This window comes from Quercus lobata, chromosome 8, assembly GCF_001633185.2.
Source record: "Quercus lobata isolate SW786 chromosome 8, ValleyOak3.0 Primary Assembly, whole genome shotgun sequence".
Taxonomy (NCBI): Eukaryota; Viridiplantae; Streptophyta; class Magnoliopsida; order Fagales; family Fagaceae; genus Quercus; species Quercus lobata.
Window position 1 is genome coordinate 52,408,546 of NC_044911.1, and position 26,613 is coordinate 52,435,158.

General features: G+C 33.8%; 1 protein-coding gene and 1 long non-coding RNA gene across 2 annotated transcripts in view; one reads left to right on the top strand and one right to left on the bottom strand.

Annotated features, from left to right (window-relative positions):
- Nucleotides 1–17,916, top strand: part of LOC115958520 (AT-hook motif nuclear-localized protein 2-like) — a 37,443-nt gene extending 19,527 nt beyond the window's left edge. The window contains exon 3 of the mRNA XM_031076931.1: nt 17,567–17,916. Coding sequence (XP_030932791.1) covers nt 17,567–17,773 — 207 coding nt within the window. The 3' untranslated portion in view covers nt 17,774–17,916. The remainder of the gene's footprint in view (nt 1–17,566) is intronic.
- On the bottom strand, nt 13,061–14,792 carry LOC115958521. The gene is made up of 3 exons (XR_004084554.1): nt 14,723–14,792; nt 14,553–14,619; nt 13,061–13,082 (listed from the first exon to the last, which is right to left on the bottom strand). It is a non-coding gene; the product is annotated as an uncharacterized LOC115958521 (long non-coding RNA).
- Nucleotides 17,917–26,613: the final 8,697 nt, after the last annotated feature.

Sequence of the window (26,613 nt, forward strand, 5' to 3'; positions counted from 1 at the left end):
TGAATATAAACCTATCATTGTCCTGTAAACTAATCCTTATTGACTTCTTAGTAACCCCCTCAAAAAAAAAAAAAAAAATCTTAGTGACGTACGAGTTACCTCAACCATGGTTGTCAAAATCGCAATCTAGATTGTAAAATCGCACAATTTTACGATCTCACCTCACTAAAAAATTTAAAATCATAGCAGGATCGCAAAAATGGTAGGATCGTACGTAGAATCGCCTAGGATCGTAGGATCCTACCAATCCTACCATTTGGCTTGATTTTTTTTTTTTTTTTTTTTTTAAGTGAGTTTCATTTGGGTAAAATAATCCACCTAAACCCACAAGCCCAACGAGTTATCAGAAGCTCAATAATGAATTGAAGTCCCAAATTTACCCCTATGTCAACATAAAATCTCAAAAAAACCTATAGTACTTAAGTTTAACATTTTCAAAAACAAAACCTAAAATATTTAGATGATGAAATGGGATATGACAATAACAGTGATTAGATTAGAAGAACCTTAGAATGAGAATTCTCTTTTGAATTTCATATTTGTAATTAGCTAGTTTACCTTAGATTGAGAATTCTCTTTTGGATTACATATTGTAAATTTGTAATTAGCTAGTTTTTATATGCTAACTAGCCTAACTTATTTTGGATTTGGAGCTTAGAATTTGAAAAACATTTTCCATATGTGTAGATAATATTTTGGTATTTAGTTGCTAATTAAATATGTACTGAACTTTTTAGATACATTATGTTAAAAGTTAAATATATTTTGTTTCATTAGAATGACATAAGAACAATATAGTGTGTGCAAATTACATTTTATGATGCAATTTTTTTTTAATGGATGGGTTCATATTTTAAGTGATTATATAACATACAATGTCACTATCAATAGACTTTTTACTTAAAATCTGAAAATAGGAAGGATCTTACGATCTATGATCCGATCCTACGATTCACGATCCTACCTACCTCCCACGATCCTACGTAGGATTCTGATTTTGATAACCTTGACCTCAACTACTATACACAGCATGTCGTCTGTTTTTTAACAATAACATCTTTTTTCTTTTTTCCTTTCCGAACCTTGACGGCAAGTTAGGAATAAATAATAGAGTTCTGATCCTGATTACCATACAAATACAACAGATCAATGGAACTTGCATAGTTGCATGTAACATGATGTTTTCGATCCAGGGAAATAGCAAAAGAAATTTACGTGATCGAATCACTTGTCACTTTGACTACTCATGCCTGAAGGGATCACTCAAGATTGTACACTCTTCCTACTTTGAACATAAATGTTTGTCTCTTTTGACTCTTTTTGTTTTTCCTTTCGTAGGGGATGCCCTAGTATTCTTGAAAAAGTACAATGTTTTGGTCACTCTAGACATCATTTCAGGCCAGATGTACCTGTCTTATTCCATTTGTTTGTAAGTGAAGCAAGTGGGCCAGTTTTTTTTTTTTTTTTGTTTGGGGGGGGGGGGGGGGGGGGGGGGGGGGGTGGTTCAAATGAATTTGATATTCTAATAGCTGGATTGCATGTTTTGTATGTTCTTAACACGCATGTAAAATTTTATTAAAATTGGATGTTATTTACTATTTAATTAATGAACTCATTTTTTATGCATAAATTTTAAATCACAAAAACATGAAATTTAAACATTTAATTGATAACATAGTTATATGGATCTTTGATCTTCTTGAAATTTTGCAAGCATAGATGATATAATAAGAACATACAATTTAACAATTATATTTTCAAAATTCACATTCAATAAAATGATATAAGAGGAGTTTGAATGATTTCTCTCCAGACTAATTTGGAGAGAAACTTTTTCTATGCTAATGTATTTAGAAAAAAAAATCTAGATCATACCCTTTTGTGTCACAACTTTAATGTGTTAAACTGTAAGTAGTAGAGAAAAAATTGTGGGTCAATATAAAAGTGACAAAGAGTTAGTCACAATATGTCACATATGATAGTTGTAAATAAGGAGTGGGGTCCTAGTATTACATAATGTGTCTAAGGGGGCAGCCAACCAAAGAATTAAACTATACCAGTAGGGTACTTATCACTAATAAGCACAGGCAGAGCCAAAGGGCCCGGCCCCCTTGAGTTTGGAAGATCTTTAAATAATAGTACTAAAATGAAATATAAAATAAAAATAGGAAGAAATTAATCACCGTGGCCCCGCCTAATATTTTTGACAAAAAATATATACAACAATTTCAGTCCTAAAAACTAAATAACTATGGGTCTAGGACTAGAATAGAGTAATGCAGTTGTAGGTCCTTAGCATGACTGAGTAGTTTAGTACTTAAATTAAATTTATTATAATTTGATAATAGTAATTTGGTAGTTGTTTGTTTAATTGATATTAGTGGCTTGGATAATTAAATTAAATAATCGTTATAAACTTGTTTATTCTATCAATTTGAGGTATTGAGGTTATAAAATTTAATATTTAGGATTTCATATTCTGTAATAACTTATGGGGAAAAGATCTACAATTGATGCAAAAATGACCTCTCATGTTGTTTGCACCAATTTAGTTTAGCATCAATTATAAGTGATTTTAGTGCCATGAAAGAGTGTAAAAGCAACCTTTTTAAGCTATAGTTATTTTGTGAAATTAAGATTTTTTTAGTCATTTTTTTATAAATAAGAACTTTATTGTGTTTACCTTGGCCCCCCTGAAAAATATTTCCTAGCTCTACCAATGCTAATAAGATGGAAGTTTCAAGTATGACAAGAATATATGAACTTCCAGGAGAAAAAAGAAACCAAATTAGCACTATTCTAAAAATAATCTTAGCTCCAAATATAATCCTTAGTCCAAACAATAATAAGATTAGGTCAAAATATTAATAAATGAACAAAATATTCAACAAAAATCCCATTAAAAATAAATAAAAATCTTCAATCATTTAGATTGGTAACTCATTTAACTCATTTCATAAAATAATATTTAATTTCATTTCTCATTTTTATTTTTAAAAAAAAGGTATACCAAGAGAGATATTGTGGCCATAAGTTTTTCCCAATAATGCCGACATTTATACTCTTCTTAGTTTTGCAGTATCAACTTTGATAGTGAACCTCTTATACAACAGTTTTAAAATATGAAAACTTGTAAAAAGAAATCGTAAGATACTAAAATTTCATATATTTGTATATGTGTGTGTGGTTTTTTTTTTTTTTTTTTAATGTTGATTTTTAAAGTTCTTTTTTTATTAAATTTTGTATAATTTAAAAATTTTTAACTACTACTTAAAAAAAAAAAAAAAATCTTAAACCTATCATTTTTTTTTTTTTGAAGTGATCTTAAACCTATCATTGTAGGTTGTGGGACCATCAAATTAATATGAAAGAGATGGTTTTATACATTAGTCTCATCAGATGGTGGAATCTTTGAGTTTGATTTAGCCATTGGTAGTGCTCTTCACCTAAAAGTGCAAGTTGCTTCAATTATTTTGTTGAAAGTGTACATCTTTAATTATCTCTGACTATGCATTGATCACGTGGTAGAAGACTAAACACCTCTAGCTAGCAAATAGCAATCGACACATACCATGTATATGCTTGACTCTAGTTTAAACTTTACAAAACGAAAGCCAGATGGAACTGTTTAATTGATTGTTACAGGCTTATAGACTGAGGTTTTATGCCGCAAAGATACCAATATATACCCCACAAGAAATGTTAGTTTATTTCCAATATGCCGAAAGTTTTCCTTATCATCTTGACTATTCTCAAACTTATCATCTTTCTCTTGAATTATACTTTACTGGTAATTGCTTAGCAATTTCTTTCAATTTTCCAAAGAAAAGTTAGTTTCCAATTCCAACTATATCACCTTGATTAATTTATTCACGAACTTAACTATCATCACCTCGCAACTTGCTAATTTTTTTTTCTTTCTTTTCTTTTCTTTTCCCCTTTTTTCCCAATCGAACCTTTCTAGAATACAGAGTTTATAACAAGATGAACTTTCCAATAATGTTTGTCATTACTCATTATGTTCAAATTGATTAGATAATAATTAATGAAAAAAATGAATGGTCGATTGAACTGGGGCCTTTGAGATTGATCGTGTCTGAGAAAGTGAGAGAATAGTCAAAACATGCATGCATGTCACTTGTTAATATTCCGTACATACTGTAGATGCCTTTCGTACATGTTCTAGCTGTTGACTTTTCCACTAAAATTTCTCATTTTTCTATATATATATATGCGCAAGTGCCGTACGTTTTTTTTTTCATGTAATTTGCTGAACATTTTCTTACCAATCCGATTGTGTCCTAATCAACTCTAATACTTTGCAATGTGTCTTTTAAGTTCACACTTGAGCACAAATAATCCAAATGAAGAGTCATAACTTGGCGCTTCGCCGGAACACACCACAAGTCAGTCCAACAACCAGTTGGCTTCTCACTACTGCACATTAGCAAAAATAAATAAAAGACTGAATAGCCAACTTCATGCAAATTTCTCCATCGGTTTCCTTTGTAGGGAATTTAACTGAAATCCCAACATGTGAGAAACAAAAAAAAAAAATAGAGAAAACACACATCAAAGAAAGCAATTAAATGCACAAGACAATATTTACGTGGTTTGGCAATTTGCCTACGTCTACGGAGTTGCAGAGATTTCACTATTATCAGGGAAAAAGAAAATTCAAGGTGCGGCTACAATATTTTTCACAACTTAAAGACACAGCAACAACCCTATAAAACCCTAATCACCAAAGTTGGTTCCACAATGGGCTAAACGAGCCAAAAAAAAATTTCTCAAGGGCACTGCCCCCGGACCCCCATGAGACTTATCCATGAGCACTCTAGCTTAGGCCTATTGGCCCAAGTTTCCACTCCATGGACTAAGCCTTAATAAATCTCCCATTAAAAACCATGCAATATTATTCGGGATCGGATCGGGTCGGGTCGTCAAACTAAATCAAACAAAACTAGGCTCCACAAAACCCAACAAATCTCCCACTTGGAGACTAGTTCAATCACCAACATCAACTGCAATCCTCCAAACACACAATCCCCTCATCCCTGCAACTCATCCTCCTATCCTCAAGCTAGAAGGTCAAGTGAAGCTGCACACAGTTTCAGCTTCTGAATAGTGACACCCTTAGTCAACATGTCTATCGGGTTCTTAAATCCACAAATCTTCTCAAGTATTACCAACTTATCTTCAACAAGGTAACGGATAAAGTGGCATTTTGTCTATATATGCTTCGACTTTGAATGAAAAGCTGAATTTTTGGCAAGAAAAATGCACTTTGACTGTCACTGTGTACAATGCCCATCTCCTGCTTCTTACCCAATTCATCTAAGAAACCATGTAGCCAAATCATCTCCTTTCCAGCTTCAGTTGCTACAACATACTCAGCTTCTGTAGTAGACAAAGTAACAATCTTCTGTAGATTTAAAGCCCATGATATAGTTGTACCACCCAGAGTAAAAACAAACCCAGTAGTACTCTTTCTACTATCAATATCACCAGTAAAATCAGCATCTACATAACTCTGCAGTTTCAAACTTGCACTTGTGAAGCAAAGACATGTATCAGATGAACCCTTCAGATATCTCAGAATCCACTTGACTGCCTCCCAATGTTGCTTTCCAGGCCTACTCAAGAATCTGCTCACAACTCCCACTACATGTGCAATGTCTGGCCTTGTACATACCATAGCATACATCAAGCTGCCAATAGTTGAGGCATAGGGCAACTTGCTCATATGGACCATTTCTTCTTCTGTCTTCGGTGACTGTTCTTTTCTTAGTTTGAAATGACTACCCAAGAGTGTGCTCACTGATTTAGCTTCATTCATGTTGAACCTGCTGAGAACCTTCTTTACATACTCTGACTGTGAAAGTTTCAATGTACCATTAGCCTTGTCTCTAATGATTCTCATACCAAGGATTTGCTTTGCAGCTCCCAAATCCTTCATTGCAAACTATTTGGACAACTGCTTCTTTAGATTATTAATCTTTTCAATGCTAGACCCTGCAATAAGCATATCATCCACATACAACAGTAATATGATGTAAGAATTGTCAAAAAATTTAACATAGCAACAGTAATCAGTTTCACATCTCTTGAACCCAATTCTATGTATAAAACTGTCAAATTTCTTGTACCACTGTTTAGGAGTTTGTTTTAGGCCATACAAGCTCTTTCTTAGTTTGCAAATTAGATTCTCTTGTCCCTAAACAATGAACCCTTCTGGTTGACTCATGTAAAGGTCTTCTTCCAAGTCACCATGAAGGAATGCTGTCTTCGTATCTAACTGCTCAAGATGTAATTTTTCTGCAACCACCATTCCCAGTACCATTCTGATTGTTGACATCTTCACAACTGGAGAAAATATTTCTGTGTAGTCAATGCCTTCCTTCTGTTGGAACCCTTTAACAACTAATCTGGCCTTGTAACGTTTGCTACCATCATGCTCATTTTTTATTTTGTATACCCACTTGTTGTGCAAAGCCTTCTTTCCTACTAGCAATTCAGTCAATTCTCATATCTGATTCCCCAACAAGAAATCCATCTCATCCTTCATGGCTAACTCCCACTTGTTTGAATTCTCATCTTGCATGGCTTCATCATAACACTCTGACTCACCACCATCAGTCAACAGGAGATAATTTAAAACAGGTGAATAATGCTGTGGAGGTCTAATGTTCCTGGAAGATCTGTGAACTTCAGCTACAGGTGTACTCAGATCTACCTGTGAATTTATATTCTCCTTATCTCCTTCACCCCTTTTCTGGACAGTACTTTCAGTCAATTCATCTAAGTTGACAAATTCAGATTTCTTTTTATCTATCTCTGTAACATCTAACACTACAGTTAACCTGTCTTTGTACATAACCTGTTCATTAAATATTACATTTCTGCTTCTGATGATTTTCCTGTTTTATTCATTCCAAAACTTATAGCCAAATTTCTCATCACTATAGCCAATGAAAAAACATATTTTAGACTTTGCATCAAATTTACTACGAGCATTAGAATCAATATGAACATAAAAAACACAACCAAAAACTTTTAAATGTGAAAACTTTACCTTTTTACCGCTCCAAACCTCCTCAGGAAGTCTGAACTCCATATGAACTGATGGTCCTCGGTTTATCAGGTAAGCTGCAGTGCTAACAACATCAGTCCAAAAAGTTTTTGGTAGTCCAGCATGCAACCTCATACCTTTAGCACGCTCATTGAGAGTTCTATTCATGCGCTCAGCCACACCATTCTGCTGTGGTGTCCCAGGAATGGTCTTCTCCATCCTAATTTCATGTGCAGCACAATACTCACTAAAACCTCCATCTGACCTCAAACATTTTGCTTTCAAACCTGTTTTTGTCTCAACCATGGCCTTCCACTTCTTAAAAGTTTTAAATACATCAGATTTATTTTTCAGAAAATAAACCCATACCTTTCTGCTTGAGTCATCAATAAAGGTGATATAGTACCTTGAACCTCCAAGGGATGCAACTGGAGAAGGCCCCCACAAATCAGTGTGTACTAATTCCAATTTTTCAACCTTCGGTGTCCTGCCAGTTTTCAAGAAGCTCACCTTTTTCTGCTTTCCTAAGATGCAACTTTCACACATGTCAAAATCAATAGACTTCAATTCTGGTAGTTTTCCTTTTAACAGTAACATCTTCATCCCTTTCTCACCTATGTGACCAAGTCTGCGGTGTCATAGGCTTGTATCAATACTTGCATCAGCAACTGCAATTGTGTCTCTTGGACATGAGGTCATATACAGAATACCAGTCTTCTTTCCACAAGCCAATACCCTAACTCCCTTTGTAACCTTCCAAGTACCACCAACAAATAGTATTGCATGTCCTTCATCGTCAAGTTGTCCAACAGAAATTAGATTCCTCCTCAGGTCAGGAATATGTCGAACCTTCTCCAGTAACCAAACAGATCCATTGGGCAACAATATCCGAACGTCTCCCATACCTACAACATCCAAGGCTGAACCATCAACCAAATATACCTTACCAAAATTACCTGCAACATAATTTTGTATGATTTCTCGGTGTGGAGTGGTATGAAACGAAACTCCTAAATCCAAAATTCAATCATCAAGTGGACTGTCTACTGCAAGAAGTAATGCATCCTATACCTCTTCTGTTACAACATTAGTAGAATCATCTTCATTCTTCTTCTTAGGACTTTTGCATTGCTTCCTAAAGTGACCTATTTTCCCACAATTCTAACATTATACTTATTGGCTTGATCTAAATTTACTTTTGTTCCAATTAGAATTTCTGGATTTTGATCTGCCTTGATTTGAATTTCTGTCATTATCTCTGCCTCTTGTCTCAAGGTTTAGGACAGAACCAGATCCTGAGGTTTCGCCTGCATCTCTTCGACGAATCTCCTCAACCAGAATTAAATCTCGTATATCATTGTACTTAAACTTTTCCTTTCCTGTAGAATTGCTTACTGCCATCCTCATTGCCTCCCAACTGTTTGGCAAAGAAGCCAAGACGATCAGAGCACGAATCTCATCATCAAAATCAATTTCTACAGATGACAATTGATTTGTGATAGTATTAAATTTATTCAGATGTTGTGCTACTGATGCATTCTCTGTCATCTTCAAATTTAACAATTTCTTCATCAGATGCACCTTGTTATTTGCGGATGACTTTTCATACATACCGGACAAAACCTTCATCAGATCTGCTGTGGTCTTCTTCTTTACAACATTGTGTGTAACAGACTTAGACAGAGTTAACCTAATAACTCCTAGAACCTGTCTGTCAAGAAACGCCCATTCCTCAGCCTTCATACTCTTAGGTTTCGTCCCCAAAAGAGGCAGATGCAATTTTCTCCCATAGAGATAATCTTCAATCTACATCCTCCAATATGCAAAGTCTATGCTATCAAACTTTTCTATTCCAGACGCTTTTCCTGTTTCCTCTACCATTGCTCCCACTCAAACCTAACCCTAAGCTCTGATACCAGTTGTAGGGAATTTAACTAAAATCTCAACATGTGAGAAACAAAAAAAATAGAGAAAACACATGTCAAAGAAAGCAATCAAATGCACAAGACAATATTTACGTGGTTTGGCAATTTGTCTACGTCCACAAAGTTGTAGAGATTTCACTATTATCAGGGAAAAAGAAAATTCAACATGCGGCTACAATATTTTTCACAATTTAAAAACATGGCAACAACCCTATAAAACCCTAATCACCAAAGTCGGTTCCACAATGGGCTAAGCCTCAATAAATCTCCCATTAAAAACCACGTAATATTATTCAGGTCGGGTCAGGTCGTCGAACCGGATAAAACAAAACTAGGCTCCACAAAGCCCAACATCCTTTATCCTTCATTTGGTATTAAATAACTCTTCCTCGTGTAGATTTAAACTCTTTTTTAATAGGTAAAGCTCGACACATAAGATTTTAAATGGCATATAGTGTAGATTGAGAACTCAAGATTCGTTCTAATACAATGTTAAATTACTAATTATTTCAAAATTTTAAATTATTAGGAGATAATAAATTTAATCATTTAACCACATAATTCTATCACTCACAAATCATGTGAAACTTATAACAGTAGCCTAAGCTTCCATCATACAACTTCTCTTTTGATAGGATTAAAAATAGATGATCTCCAAATTAGAGCCTTGTCACAACTTATTTCTAAGCAAAAAAAAAGAAAAAGAAAAAGACTTTTTATTCTTTATTTTTTATCCTAACATCAATAGATATCTAAAGACCACTTTGTTAAAAGCACTTTGCTACGTTAAAGTCCAAAGTCATTAGGCTCGTTTGAATAGTATCGATTAAGCTTTCTATTTCTAACACCTCTCAAATCTTCCTCTATATATCAAGTGACAATACCACTATCATGACAGCATCTTCAAGACCACAACTAAGCATCACGAAAAGTCCAGTCCCAGAAATTTTTACCATCGAAAAACCAAATAACTAAATATATATGATGCTTTGGAACTTAAATATTGATAAAAGAGAAGATGAAAAGATTTAGAGAAAGGTTAGATGAGTTGATAATTTGTCACAAAGGTGACATGTTTCTCTTCCATTTTAAAAGATAACAGTTTGTCTTTTGTTGTTTGTTTTAGTTTATTTAAATTTTTATTAAAATTAATTTCAAATCTTAAGATTTACATTGTTTTTTTTTTTTCATCAGGTCAGGTTCATAGGTTGGCCCTGTTTAGTATTAAATAATTTGTTTGATACTACAACTATGCCTAAAACATTATAATCCATAATGACTTTCTCTTCTCATCATTCATCAATGGCCAATGTTTTTCATACTAAAATACTAACTCGTCACTTAAGATTCATTAACCATTGGAAAAATTCCTAGCAATAGCTTGAGCTTCTATCACATAGTTTTTCCTTTTGGGAGGATTAAAAATACATGATCCTCAAAGTGCCATGTCACAAATTATTTTTAAGCAATAATTTTTGTTTTTCATAACATCATTTGATAACAACATTTATGCTCTATATCTAGAGACTACTTTATTATTACTTTTTTTCTCTCTAAATTTGTTATGTTAAAGTCCAACATCATTTTGGTATACGTTATTGTCAGTTTCTTTAAAATTTTCTCCCCTTTCTCCGTGTGTGTGTTAAAATACTTAGTATTCTCAACAAAAAAAAAAGTCCAACATCATTTGGTTCGTTTTAATAGTGTCAATTGAGATTTCTATTTCTATGATTTATTAATTCTTCTATCAACTTATTATCTAATCTTTCTCTCAATCTTTAATGGTTGATTTGGACGGGAGAAAAAGTTGAAGGATGGAAAAATAAGAAAGAAAAATTAAATTAGAGTTTTTATCATTTAGTTGGAAATTTGGGTGGATGGAAAATGATGTGTATCCTCCAAAATTGGAAGAAAAATGGGGAGGAAAATGTGTGACAGATGCAAAAGACATTGTTACCCCTATTACCTCAATATTTTAGACTATAATAAGCATACTAAAAATTTAATTTCAATTCTTCCACTCTCCCATCCTTTCTATCAAATACACATAGTGGAAAACTAAAATATTTTCTATTTTCACAATATTTTCTATTCCCTCACTTTTTCATCATCCCAACCAAACTCTTTTATTATTATTTTAGTTCCATAGATTCAGATTTGGTTATTTGGTTTCCTTGATCGTGAAATTTAAAATTTTCCGTGATTGTACTTTAAATTTTTCACATTACTTGGTTGTGATTTTGAAGATGTGGTCACGATAGTGGTATTGTCACAAAGGTGACATGTTTCACTCCTTTTTTTTTTAAGATTAAAGTTTTTCTTTTGCTGTTTGTTTTAGTTATATCAAACTTTTTTGTTAAAATTTATGTGAAATTTTAAGAATTGAATTGCTTAATTTGTTTCATTAATGTTTGTGTTATGAGTTTTGTTGTCATAGTTATAGGATAGTCTCTCCTTTCGTGATAACGTTAATGGAACAATCACAACAACGATCATAGTAGTTGGAATTTAATATAGTCTAGACACATGTTCCACCGCCCGCATAGACTTGGGTTAAGTCCATGTGGGTTGGACCCTGCCTACCCACATTAAGAGTAGAGACTTAAAAGAAGAATTCTTGAATTAGTGCCTTCAGTTCACGCTTGAGTCAATACATGTCAGTATCAGTCAATACATGTTATTATGTCACTTGTGACCATTACATGCATCAGCAACAAATCTCACAATTTGTTGAGGTGGTAGATTGATGAGTGCAATGTTACTTTCATTCAAATCATCACTATTTTCATTTTTATTATACACCATTCATAGGAACAATTTGTTGAGGTGGTAGATTGATTAGTGCAACGTTACTTTCATTCGAATCATCACTATTTTCATTTTTATTATACACCATTCATAACCAATCACCTTAGCAATTATGAAAAATATTATAAAATTTGTTGTCATAGATTTATTGCTACTCACAAAGCTTACTTTCATCGCCACTGCTTTCACTTTTATTATATACCAATTATAACATATCACCTTAACAATTATGAAAAATATTGTGAAATTTATTGTCTTTAAATTTATAGTTGCTCACAAAGCTTACTTTCCTAGTGTTCTCGTATGCTGTTGGCTTGTTTCTGTCAGTATTTTCCATAATATACATAGATTCTCTAAAGTATATATATACACATACGTGTATGTATGAATCTATCTACACAAGTTAGTAGATATTAACTTCCTGAAATAGCAAATTAATATGTATGGACTTGTCAACTCAATCTATCTACCAGTTATGTAAGCCTCTAATAAACACTAATATCCTCAGTCAATGCGAACACATTTTAGCTGATACAGTGTTTCCTCCACAATATAATCCTTAACCATGTTTTATTAATTCCAAAATTGACACATTGAGCATCAGTTTTGTTGCCTCAGCTATACAAAATTAATTTTAGCAATCTTACATGGGAAACATGCTTGTTACGACTTTCTTATTAGTCTATAGTTCACCAAAAAATCTCAAGCGATGCATTAAAGGGTCCACCCTAATAATTATTTGGATTCTAGTTATTTGTTCTTGAATAAATCCATGCACAGAGAAGCCATCCCCAACATACAAACAAAACAAACATTAACAATATGGAAATTCGGCCTGGAAGACATCAAATCATTCGTGTCTTGGTAAGATATATATAAACAAAGTTTCCAAGATAAGTAATTCTAAGTTTCCACGATAAGTAATTCTATGCCAAAGCCAAACTTATACTAGCGAATTAAAAGATCATCATTTCTATTTAACTGTTGCATGTATCACTTGGAAAAGCACAATGGGCGACCTCCATAACTTTTGTTACTTCATGCCTTGTATCAATGTAAAACTTAATACAACAATAAAAAGAATGCCTGCAATGCATAGAAGAAGTGGAGCATCAATGGCACTACCAACAATATAAGTTGCCGAATTCCGGCCAAATTTACAGACTTCCCGAAAATTATCCCAGAAAAAACTGTATCTAAATTCCCCCCCATCCCCTCCCCCCCCCCCCCTTTTTTTTTCCTTTTTCTTTTTGGCTAGTGTAATCCATCGAAAGTACCTGGCATTAACCAGAAAGAGTAAATCAGACTCATGAGGGAAAAGAGGCAATGCATGAATTTGATACTACATGAATCAAGGGGAAGCTTTGAATGTAACATGGACCAATTTTGATTTAAAAAGAAAGGAGAGATTTTTTTTTTTTTTTTTTTTAAGTTTAATGGTTTTTAGACCCCTTAAACAATTGATTTAACCTAGGTAATTAGCCAAGTTGTTACTTAGTCCAATTAAACAAGTCTAGGTTACCACAATAACAAGATCAAATCATGCAAAGCAGCGGAAAATAAATAATACAAGATATGATCACCTAGGAAACCAAACCGGTAAAAACCTGAGGAGGATTTGACCTAACTATCCTCAAGGTAAACTTGAATCCACTATTTTGAAAGAATCGAAGTTCATACAATAAGACTTATAAGCCCCCACGCTCGACTTCTTATTGTTACCAACCAGTAGAACTTACTGACATGACCACGTGCAAACTCCGAATCCACAGACTCCTTCTTTCTTGGATTCACCACTAGATACAAGCACACCCGCTTGTATTTTCTTTAACCTTCAATGACAGCAACTGAATTGATCATTAAGGCGTAAATAAATCTTCTCCTTGAAAACCCTAAGTTTGTGTAAAGGAAAACTCCTCTAGATCTCACAAGAGATTTACACAAACCGCAATTATAAGCAACACTAAAACGTGGCTAGGGTTTGCCTTTTATACTTAGGACAAAAAAGAAACCCTAAAAACATTTTTAAAACACTTAGGGCTGAGTTGGAAAATTCTGCAGAAAATCATTCTGCCCGAGCTTCGATCGATCGAGTTTGTCTTTCGATCAATCGATCGAGCCAGGCCGAAAGGCATAATACTTTCCTGCTTTAACTCGATTCCAACTTTACATAAAAGAACAACTTTGAGCTAGACTAAAACACTTCTAAACACATTGTTTTGATCATGGTTTGCCAACAATACAAATTAGAGTTCTAAATACATAAAATCCTAAGACTTTAGAACCTAACAAAGTTAAAAAAGAAAGGAGAGAATTGTGAGGAACATGTAATTGATAACTATCATTTGTCAGATATTTATTAATTTCTCAAATTATAAGTACAAAATAAAGTTCGGGAGGAAGAGTTCATCCATACTTCAATACAAGTATCAGACACAATACATGTTATGACATGATCATGATGTAATAATCCTTTTACAGCCAATGAGCTCTAGCTCAAATGGCACTTCCTTCCCCCATGAGAATGGGTGAAGGGAGATTGGGAGTTCAAAACCCATTGGGAGCAGGTGTCACTTAAAATCCATTTTTTTTAAGTTCCCTTTTCCAAGTGACTCCTCAAGAAAAATTGAATTGCTTTAACATGCTAAAAAAAAAAATAAAAAAAAAAAAAAAATCATCATCTATAACTTTATGTTGCTTACATATGACCTGTGCTAAACGGTAATCTAGAAGTACTATAAACTTACAGCAGCATGCTTGTCAGATGCAATAATTCCAGATTACTCAGGTTCATCTGCAATACTCCAAATCATCCTAAAAGAGATTGTACATGATAGGGAACACATCTCACCAAAGTTGCTCTAAAAGTGTAAACGGCAATTTATCAAGGGTATAAGAATGTCTATTATCAGAATACCAGAACAGAGAAACGAAGAATAGGAATAGTAGGTAGGCAAGCTTTAAAAAGCGCAGCTTTTTCTCCAATCTCAGCTGGCTATAGATCTCGGTTACGTCAACCAAGTGCTGTTGCTTCACATACCTGATCAGAGGGAAAAAAAAAGGGGGGGGGGGGGGGGGGGGGGTGTTATAAATCATCTCAGATGCATTGTTTGAACTGGGGCCTGATTATGATTTTGCAAATACTTGCTATTTTCTATTTGAGGTCAAATCTGAAAATGCATGCATGTGTGCAAGCACTTGCCCATGTTAAATCAGCTATAAATGATAGAAAGTGTTCTAGAGAGGACAATAATAGAACTTGTGTGAGATTCAAAATGTCATGTGTTGATTGATATGTGACCTCCACTGAAGAGGCAGGGGAGAAGGCATTTGAGTCCTAATCTTGGTCACCCAAATTTATGAGCATGATTAAATCTACAATAAACTTTCTAGGGAATTCATAACAACTTTCCTCTTAATCCAGGACACAACCTCCTTGGTCATAGTGGAAGGGTAGACAATGCTTATAGGTAATGTTATTTTCTGATAACACCACATTTTATGAGAACTATACCTTCTTAAAGAAAGATTTTAAAATCCAAAGTTAAAACTGACACTTTCTTTTCATTCCATTTCACTTGACAAAAAGGAATATTTGTCCTTCCAGAGTCTGGCTAAATAAAAGAAGGGCATACTTGGGGTATAAAAAAGGTCATTTTTAGCATGAAATCAGCAAATAAGTTTAGTGTCAGGGGAAATCACTTAAAAGTGTGGGAAATCATCATCGTTTATCAAACCCAGGGCCAAGTCTTGTAGATTATTAAACCTCAAGGGAGATCATTGTAGTATTTTTCACTTGATTAACCATTGACAATGAAGGATCATACGTCTCTATCATTTCAAAATAAGATATATACTTTTTTGTTTAAAAGACAATGCATTAAAATGATGTCCCCATAAAAATTTGGATTTCCTAAATAGAACCAACAAAAAAGAATGCAGGTAGTACCAAACTCCATGGAAATGTCAAAGGCAATCGACACTTACCATGCATATGCTTGACTCTGGTTTAAACTTTACAAAACGAAAGTCGGATGAGCTGTTTAATTGATTGTTATAGCTTATAGACTGAGGTTTTATGCCGTAAAGATACCAATATATACCCTACAAGAAATGTTAGTTAATTTCCAATATGCCGAAAGTTTTCCTTATCAACTTGACTATTCTCAAACTTATCATGATCATCTTTTTCTTGAATTATACTTTACTGGTAATTGCTTAGCACTTTCTCTACATGTGAAATTAAAATTAATCTGTGCATCGCACAAGCATACTATTAGTTTGATTAGTAAACTATGGAATATGAATATGAATATTATCCACTATAAGAGTTTGTATGTAAACTCAAATCCTTGGATCATTCTATGTTATCCTCCAATCTATTTAATTTATTCCAATGTGCTTTCTTTTTTAATTTGTATCTTAAAAATAGTGGTGGAGATTGATTTACATTCGTTGTTTAAGAGATTTTTTGAACTTCTACTTCAAAAACCAATCAAATCCCATGTCATGCAGGTGTGTTTAGAAGTTGATGTATATGTCTCTTTTATGTTGCATGCACCTCAACTATAACTGTAATGAGGACAAAAGTTGCTCGGAACTAGGTTTCAGAATCTTGATTGGAGATTGAACAAAACCCAAATTGTAACTGAACAAGTGATAGACCATAAAATTTAATTTTTAAAAAAAAACAAACAAACAAACCAAAGGTCAAAAGATTTTGGTTGTTTGACAGAAATAGATGTTCTAGTGCCATGTCATATAGAAATTGATTTTAAAGAATTTCATCATCTGAAAACCCAATAGGAAGTTGGGTCCTAGAAATGGTTGGGAAGTGAAAAAAAGAAAAGAGAAGGTTGTACACAATGCATTAAGCTCTTGCTTCTGCAGGGTCTTGAGAGAGACAATAATTGTCTTTTGTATCCAATATATGCATCCCCCATTTCACGACTGGGTCCACACGTTTGTAAGAGGGGATGCATATATTAAATGCCTGAGATCCTTCTTCTAGGAGAGTTAGGTGTTTAGCCCTTATTTTATTTGACAGAGGATTCAAAAATGATGTGGGTTTGCTGGAATCAGCCTCTCCACACAAAAGAGGTGAGTTTTGGGGGGATATCACCTGCCAATCACCTCTCAAGACCTCAGAGAAATGGGAGTTTTGTAAACTGGTTTGATCTTATAAGGAATTAAAAAAAAGTTGCCAACTTTCTACATGTTGTATACTTATGTTTTGCATGCCTTTATATCTTCTTCCCATATATACAGGAGACCTGAGGAATTAGTGTGGGGCTTGTAGAATTAACTGGAGCATATTTGAGAGGTAGATCAGAAATAGATTATATATATAGGCATACACACACATGCACAAACACCTATAATTTGATAGGAAAAGAATAATTTGTCTTAAAAAAATGAAGTACAGCAGGTCTTCAATATGGGGTGTTTCTGGGTGTATACGCTCTGAAAGACCAACAAAACTATGAAAAATGCAGTCTATGAAATCTACAATATCACTTGGTCTTTCTGCATCTACTGACAGCCAATGAAATAAGGAGCCGATAAACATTGATTAACCCTCACAATCGACGAATCCTACCCCTTCGAAGTTCTTTTAAGAAATAGAGAATGGGTTTTTCTTGATGAGTACTTTGTCAGTACATTGGGAAATCAAAATAAAGAAAGAATAAAATCTTCTTGGCTGTACTAAATCAATATATGTTCTATGTATTTAAGGTCTCTTCTTATTATTTTCTTGTAGGGTCGTTTTGAGATACTTTCGTTGTCCGGATCTTTCATGCCGACCGAGATTCAAGGGACAAAGAGTAGGTTAGGTGGGATGAGTGTCACTTTGGCAAGCCCTGATGGCCGTGTTGTTGGCGGTGGAGTTGCTAGACTCCTGGTAGCTGCCAGTCCTGTGCAGGTAAGCCTTTTTATGTTTATGTTTCAATTGGGTGTGGTGGGTTAAATTAGCTTGGAAGCAGCAACTGGGAGCGTATGGTTGATTGTCCACTTGCCTTCACTAGGATTGGAACATGGTTATGTTAGTTTCTAAGACTTTAGGAACTAATATATTAGAACTTCAATTTGTATATGTTAGCAAACCATGATTAAAACATTTAGTTTAGGTTTAGATTTGCTCAAAGTTTGGTTTAAATTAAGCTCGGAATCAAGTAATTGCAGGAAATTACTATTCAATTTCTACAAGACTCGGTCGATCGAAAATTAGATTCGATCGATCGAAAGTCGCAGATTAGCAAAAATCAGCAAAAATAAAAATGCCATAATTTATTTGTTTGAAACCTAAATTGTAATCCGTTTTTTCCAGTATTTAAAGGACATCATAAGCTAACCCTAGGAGGGATTTACAAGGCTTTTTAGAGAGAGATTAGAGTGCAACTTGTGCCTCTTTTGTAGATCTAGGGTTTTGTACCCAAAAGCTCTCTAAGGTCTTTGTTGAGTTGTATGTTGAATCTTTTGTGAGATCTGAGAGGTGTTTATTTTCATACACACACATAGAGCTATCAAGATCAAGATTTGCATCAAGAACTTGATGGTGGTTTCAGTAGCTACATAAAGAACTTTCAAGAAGATCCAAAACCTTTGAGTGGAGTCTTAAAGTCACAAGTAAGAGAACTTGTGGTTGCTGTAGATCAAAGAAAGAAGTAGTCCGTAGACTCGGAGCTGTCACGTGGTCATGATAGTAAGTTTTCTACTCGAGCTAGTAATAGGATCTTAGTGGTCTAAGTTCTATTGTACAAAATTCAATTCTTTCATGCATAGTGATTGGTTTTACCTTGAGGATAGTTAGGTTAAATCATTCTCAAGTTTTTTACCCGTTAAGTTTTCTTGGATCATTAGATTTTTGTGTTCTTTATATTTTCCGCTGCTTTACATGATATGATTGTTATTGTTTTAACCTAGATCTGAATAATAAACCTAAGTATTCACTTAGTTAATTAATTAGGTTAAACAATCTAATTTACAAGGATCTAAAAACGTACAGGTTCATTTAAGAGGTATAGAAAACTTTACCACTGTTCTTCTTCTTTCTATACATCTTTAAGAATTACCACTAGTGCATTAGGCTTGCTTAAGATGCTGCAAAACTTTTCTAGGGCTTTAGAATTTCTCGCATCAATGTAGAGGCCTGACTGTCAAGAACCACAGAAGTTAAAGTAACCAAGGTTGTTATGGTTTGCAAGATGACAACCTTAGAAACACTAGTTATATACTTTTTTTACTTTAGTGAACCTTGGCTTGGAATACCTCTAATCTTTTATTTGAGCAAGTCAGGTTGTTGTAGGGAGTTTTCTACCAAGCAACCAGCAAGAGCAGAAACCAAAGAAGCTGAAAAATGAGTCCACCCCTGCTATTTTTACACCAGCTACTACCATGGCTGTGATACCTTTTTCTGGTGCTGAAGATGATGAGGGACTGGGAGGAAATGGACATCAAAATTCAGGCATGCCAAGACCAAACCTTGCTTCTTCATCATCCTTCCAAAGAGAAAACCGGGTGGCCATGCACATGCAGGACTCTAGAAAGTCTGGAACTGATATCAATGTATCTTTACGTGGAGGTTAACATGATAAACTGCAATCGATTATTATCTCAAAAGTCTTGCTGACTATATTGTTCCCTGATCTTGTTTCTCTATATGTATCAAGTATTGCTTCGAATAACTAAAATTGTCTTCATTTGATATTGATTATTCTAAGAGGAAGTAGGGTAAGAGTACTGAACTTCCAACTAGGATTATACATTTTCTTATGAGGTAGATCTGATTTGTAGGCTAATTATGTAGGTTTCTGCAGGTGTATGAGTAGGATCTTTTGATGTAGTTGAAATCGGTGATTGGCTACCCTTGTTATCATGATATCTTCTATCATCATTTCACACTACAAAAAATGCATTCTTAAGCCGTGTTTTTTAGCCGCATTTTTCAAATACACGGCTACAGCTTTTCCTTTTAGCCGTGTTTTTCAAGAACACGGCTCCACCCTTGGTCCTATAGCCGCGTTTACTAAACTCAGCTATAAACCAGCACTGAAGCCGCATTTTGCCCAGGTGAGGTTGTGTTTAGCTCCCCAGAACTGAAGCTGCATTTTTAAAAACGCGACTTCAGTCCCATCCGGGGTTTTTTTTTTTTTTTTTTTTTGTATAGCTTGAGTTGCATTTAATAAACGCTATGCAGCTTAGACATTTATAGAGTTGCGTTTGATTAAATGTAGCTTCTACATGGTTGGAGTTGCGATTCTTTAAACGTGGCTTCAACTTTCAGTATAAATAAAAAAATAATAATAAAAATCCCTCAACGAAACACAATTGAAAAAGCCCCTAACTCCACAGAACACTCTCAGACCACTTTGAACGATCTCAAGCTACCTCTCTATCTAACACACTCCCTTCCTTCCCTCACTTCCACCCTCTCCGAATCCCCTTCCTCCCTCCGCTCTTCCCTCCTCTCCATTCCCTTCTCATCGATTGATAACACACACACACACACACACACTCTCTCTCTCTCTCTCTCTCACACTTTGCATTGTCTCTGTATGCAATAATATATTTAGGGTTTGATTCACTAATTTTGAGTTAGGTTTACAGGCATTTGTCAATAGAGAAGAATCGGCGCCGTCAAAGCCTTGGGTCTCTCTCTCTCTCTCTCTCTCTCTCTCTCTCTCTCTCTCTCTCTCTCTCTCTCTCTCTCTCTAAAGACACACTCACAAGGCCGACTAACAATAAGTTTTTTAAATTGTTTGTTTTGATTTGTGTTTTAGGGTTCCCATTTTTGGTTTAGGGTTTCGATTTTAGGTTTACGGTTTTGATTTTCGATCTAGGGTTTCAATTTTGGGTTTAAATGGACTTTTTGAGGGACAAGCTTCATGGGATTTTGGTATTTTGTTGTTTTCTTGCAAGAACAAAACAACCTCTCTCTCAATCTCACTCAGACCCCTCTTAATCTCCCCAACGGTAAGTTTTTAAAAATTATGAAATTTTTCAAATTTCATCTTTGAAATAAAATAACTTAACTGGCTCGATTAATTGTCGTTTGGGATTGTTGGTGTAGATTGTTGGGGTTGATAACACATTTAGAAGGAATTTTGATCGGGAAGAGTATTTGGAACGAGCTCGAGAGCGTGAAAGACAGGTAATTTATTTTAATTTAAACGTTTTAAGTGGTCTATGTTGTCTTGTCTAGTTATATTAATAGAAATTCATCATTGTTGGATGTAACTATTGCATGGATTAATTGGTGGTTGTCGTTGGTAGGTTGCATGTTGGAGTTCTTGTTTGATAACTTGTTAAAACTATCATGATTTATGCTGTATATGATGAGTTATTAAATTATTGGTGTTAGTTTGGTTAAGTTGGACTAGGGTTCTTGCTAGTTTATGATTTTATGTGATTAAGAAGTAGACAAATTAGGATGACTGTTTATTATGGTTGCTTCTGGAATTTTTATTGTAAGCCATGATGATTAAAATGGTTAATTAGCTGCCTATTAATATATTTTAACATGTCCACTGTAGGTATAAAATTCCGCACATGAAAATATGATCATTTACTATTTAATTGTGTCAAATCTGTCACTTAGACAGTGTCTGTATTAATGTTGATTAAAAATCTGTAGTAAGTCATATATGTTGATTGCGGAGGGTTAAAATACTAATCATGGGGCTTAAATTTAGAATCAAGTTTTACAGCTATTGAGATTTTATTATAAGAATAATGAATTTTATTTTAAGATCTCAAACCTGTCAATACAGACTCTAGTTTACTGACTAGTGGAAATTTAATAAGTTATAGAGAATTTATCTAGCTGAAAGCTTTATAATATATGCTAAACTTAGAGATTTGTTTTTACTTATGAAATTTCTTCTTATCACCATCTATGGACCTAGGTCAAATGACAAACCACATAAATTCTTGGTATTCTCTCTTATATGTGTTCGTTTCTATTTTTTCTTTCCTATTTTTGTTTCATATTAATTATTTGTTTAGGACATCTTTCTAAAACCCATATTCCGCATTTAATTTTGTGTGGGAATGCTATCTAAAGGCCACTCTCTACATCAAATTGGTAATAAGGCTTCAACTATAACAACAAATTGATATCAACTTTTCTACTTTTACAACAAATTGGCATGAATAAAAAAAGGTTCCCAACCTAGGAGTTTAGGTTTGTACTTTACAGCCTAGGTTCACTACTTGAGCATTTAATTTAGTTCTTGAAGCCAATTTCGCTACCTAGGCATTTAAATTTGCTCTTCATAGCCAAGGTTCACTGCCTAGGAATTTGTTCTTCACAGCCAAGGTTCAGTACTTAGGCATTTAGACCTGTTCTTTAGAGACAAAGTTTGCTACCTAGACATTTGATTTTGTTCTTTAAAGTCAAGGTTAATTTGCTACCTAGGCATTTAGATTTGATCTCTTTGGAGATTTTGCTAATTGGTTTGTGAATCTTATTATGTAAAGCTATGTAACAATAATTTGAACAACATGACCTCCTGCATAATTTGAACAAAAAGATGGGTGCAATCTTTGGCATGAAGTTTCTGGCTCATATTGATACTTATCACTTGAATATCTAGGATAAGATTTCGTACTAGTCTTAGAGTAGATCATAAATTCCTAAGCAGAACATGAGGATCAACTAATTTAGTCGCCTAACACAGACAAATGAATGATGAATAATAGATTGTAAAGTTAAATGGAATGAGATATTAAAAATCAACCTCAACAATGATATACTAATCATACCAGTTGGCCTTAGACAAAGGCCAACTTCATTTCATATCCATGTTGGTTTCAAGTTTCAGGTATAGATTTAGCCACGAAGTTCATATAAATTGAGACCATTGATTCAGGTACTATTTTTCCAAACTCTGTTCATGTTTTGGTGGCATTGGATTGTCCAAAATGGCTTTACAGTTTGGCGTGTATATATCATGTATTCTTACCAAAACAATAGGTGTCAATATCCCTTTTCTTTTTGACTAAATTTTTTTCTTTTTCTTTTTCTTTTTCTTTTTTGGTCATACACGTATTCTAGTTATTCTTGAAATATTCCAGGTCCATGTATATTATACTTTATGCTATATAATTCTCTTCTCATAATTTGTAAATGTCTAGAGCATTCACCTCCCGAAATCCTATCCTATTCTATTTTACCCTCTCAAAAAACTACTTTATCAAGTATACAATACTATTTTACAATATACCCAATAGTCTAAATTTTATTTTACCATACTACACATTAAAATAATAATAAAAATATTTCCCACTTCTCTCTCTGATCTCTATTTCTCTTACTCTCTCAACCACCCATCACCACCACTGTCTAGCTTCTTAGTCACACTACCCACCTCCGCTGAGCAAAATCCATAGCAAAATCCAGCCAAAATCAAAATCCAAAATCCATAGCAAATCACTCGCCAATCTCCAATCCAAATCAAAATCAAAAATCAAAATCCATCGCCGATCTCCGATCCAAATCAAAATCAAAAATCAAAATCCAAAATCTATAGCAAATCACTTGCCGATCTTCGATCAAAATCCAAATCCAAAATCAAAATCCAAAATCAAAATCAAAATCCAAAATCCAAAATCAAAACCAGAAACCCACCACCAACCCACGCTGCTGCTGCACCACCTGACCCATGCCCACATTAGACACAAACCCACCACCGCCAGAAACCCACACAACTCGCCGATCTCCACCGCTAGAAAAGCAAATCACAAGCCAATCATACCGATCACGCTAATCCACCTAAAGACTATCACGCTGATCTCGGACCATGCTCCGGCCAACAGCGAGTCAGAGAGTGAGAGAGGGTAGATGAAGAAAGAGAGAGTTGAGAAAGAAAGAGATCATCTCTCAGCCCAGAAAAAGAGAAGACAAAGGAGAGAGAGAATAAAAGTCATTAAAAAAAAATACAATAGTGCTACTGTGCCATACTACATTTAGGATGGCACTGTAACAACATCGTAAAATTTTTTACAATTGTCATCATTTAGCAGCTCGGATGGAGCATCATTTTAAGGGTTTGATGCTAAATCAAACCTACATTTCCCATTTGGCAGTTCCAATGGGAATGCTCTTAGAGGCTTACAATGATGGGCAATGTTAAAACTTAAAAGCCACACGTCTTTATTTGGACTTAAATATTTTACAGATTATATAGGTCTTGGACAATTGTACCATGTAAAAATTGAATGCCTGTATAGGACCTATGCAATTTAAGCCATACTTAGCAAAAGAAAAAAGAAAATGGGTACATTTTAAACCATGAGAAAAGGTTGCACTCATTTTAGCATGAAATTCAGAAATTGATTGGCAGCCGGTGGACAAGGCCTAGAAAGGGATCACATTAACATAAAATAAATATTCTTTGTAATAATAATAAACAAACTAGTCAAGAGTCTTATAGTTCAATTAGTTTCTTTTGGTGCTTTCAAAGGAGATATCTAGAGTTCAAATTTCCTCTCCCATATTATAACTATTGAATTATCATAAATAAATAAATAAATAAATAAACAAACTAAGCTAAGCCATACTACATGCTTGTCCTTTATTTTGCAGCAATGGCTAATGGTACTTGTTAATTTGTTGTATGGTAATTAATCTCTCAAGAATGACAGATTTTAGAAAAGTGGAAGATGGATTTCCCATGTATGGAAATGCTTAAGTGGTTTACCAATATATATTTTTTCCTAGTTATCTAGGCACTGCTCAGCCTGGTTTTTGCCTTCTATTTCAAGGAAGCACTAAATTATTTATGGTTCGTTTGGATTGAGGGGAATGGAAGGGGAGTAGAGTAAAATAGAGTAAATTAACCTATTTACAGCCAACTCTACTCTACTCTACTCTACTCTACTCTACTCCCCTCCACTCCTCCACTTTCCCCTCTCAATCCAGAAAATTATTAGGTACTCCCTGAATACCATAAATGCATAACCCCCCTCTCACAGGAATGGTGGGTCCCACCATGAATTTAATTAGTAGGATCCATCATTCATGTGAGAGAAGGGAGTATACATTTATGATACTCCAGGAGTACACAATAATTTCCCAATCAATCCAAACAGGCACTTAATGTCTTTCCTTTTTTTTTAATTCATAAATAAGTAATGCTGAGATGCAAAGTGTGCATTCAAATAGTTTAGGGTGTAAAGTGTAATCTGGTGTCTAATTTAGGGTGATAAAGTGTAATTAAATAAAAATAATAATTTTTCACCAATACATTTTGAATTAATCATCTACCAAAATGGAATTCAACATTTTTCTACATCTCGAAAGTCATAATTGATTCTATATTAATTTACGAATCATTTTCAATTTATAAAATCAAAAAGTCTATTATAAATCATCTTTCTTTTTTGTTGTGAAGACTACTGTTAACAATATTTATTATTCATAGCTAAAAATCCTTGTTCTGTGGTTACAATAATAAAAATATAAGAATAAGTCGAAATGAAATCATTCTAAAACATGCATGTTGTTAGGATTTTAATTTTCTAATCCTTACTAAACATTGGCAAATTCCAAAATAAAATGATGATAAAAAAAAATTATGTGATCTTCAGATCTATGTATACCATCTACATCAAAATTTTGAGAAAAAGAAAATTAATATGAAATATATTAATATAAAAGAAAGACACGTATGCATCTTCAAGACATGGAACTCCGTATCTTAGTGTAAAAATAAAACAATAACCTTGCTTAAAGGTTCTAAACCTCTTATTTCTCAGTTCACTCTTAATTTTCTTTTGATTAGGAAAATTTGCCTTTTTTAACTAAAATAATATAGTACTATAAAATACCAAAAATATTATATATATTTTTATATATATATATATATATAAGTTTATGTTAATTTTTTTAAGTTTGGAAGAGGGTCACATCACATACCATCTCCCACTCGGCCAGCTAACTCCTTTTTCTTAGTCACTTTAGACCAATTAGAATCCTTAACAAAAAAGATTCCTAAAGGATAAGATGAATTTTTTGACATTAAACTTAATAGATATTTATATAAATATTATATATTATTAAAAAACTAACTAAATTTAATAGAGGTAATAGATATTTATATAAATATTACATATTATTAAAAAACTAATTAAATTTAATAGAGATTTTTAATTACTTTTTTGTCCACGCACAATAATCAACAACAACCTACCACTTAGAATTTGTGTGAAAATATTATGAACATAGGATTTCTCTTTAATATATGAACACAATAAAAAAAAATTTGATACTTGAAAGGGAAAAAAAAGTACCAAGATAGGTGTGATTAATACGTAAATATGTCAATAAATATAAAACGCCACCTAAAAGTCAAACCTTAATGGATATTATTTATATATATATATATATATAAATATATATATATATATATTTATAAGGCTAGAAGTCAACGTTAATTGTTAATATGTACATTATTGTTGATTTAACAAAATCTCAAATCTTATATATATAAAATAAAAATAAAAATAAAAAAACAAAAAAATAAATAAAATCTCAATGAAATTGTGGGGTCAGAGAATTTATGACCCCGGTCTACTTTACATTAGGGTCCAAGGCCCGAGCCAAGTAGAGGCATTGTCGAGTACACACAATGAAAGTCCAAATGGCCTAGGGATATGGCCGAGGACGATCTTGTCCTCGGCATCCCAGAGTGCCCCTAAAAGAAAGGGCGAGCACAGTGTAGGAGCGGCCCAAGTAAAAGGCTGCCAATACTGCAATAAAGTACTCTGCGCCTAACAGGTCTATGCTCTTCACCATACTTTTCAGCT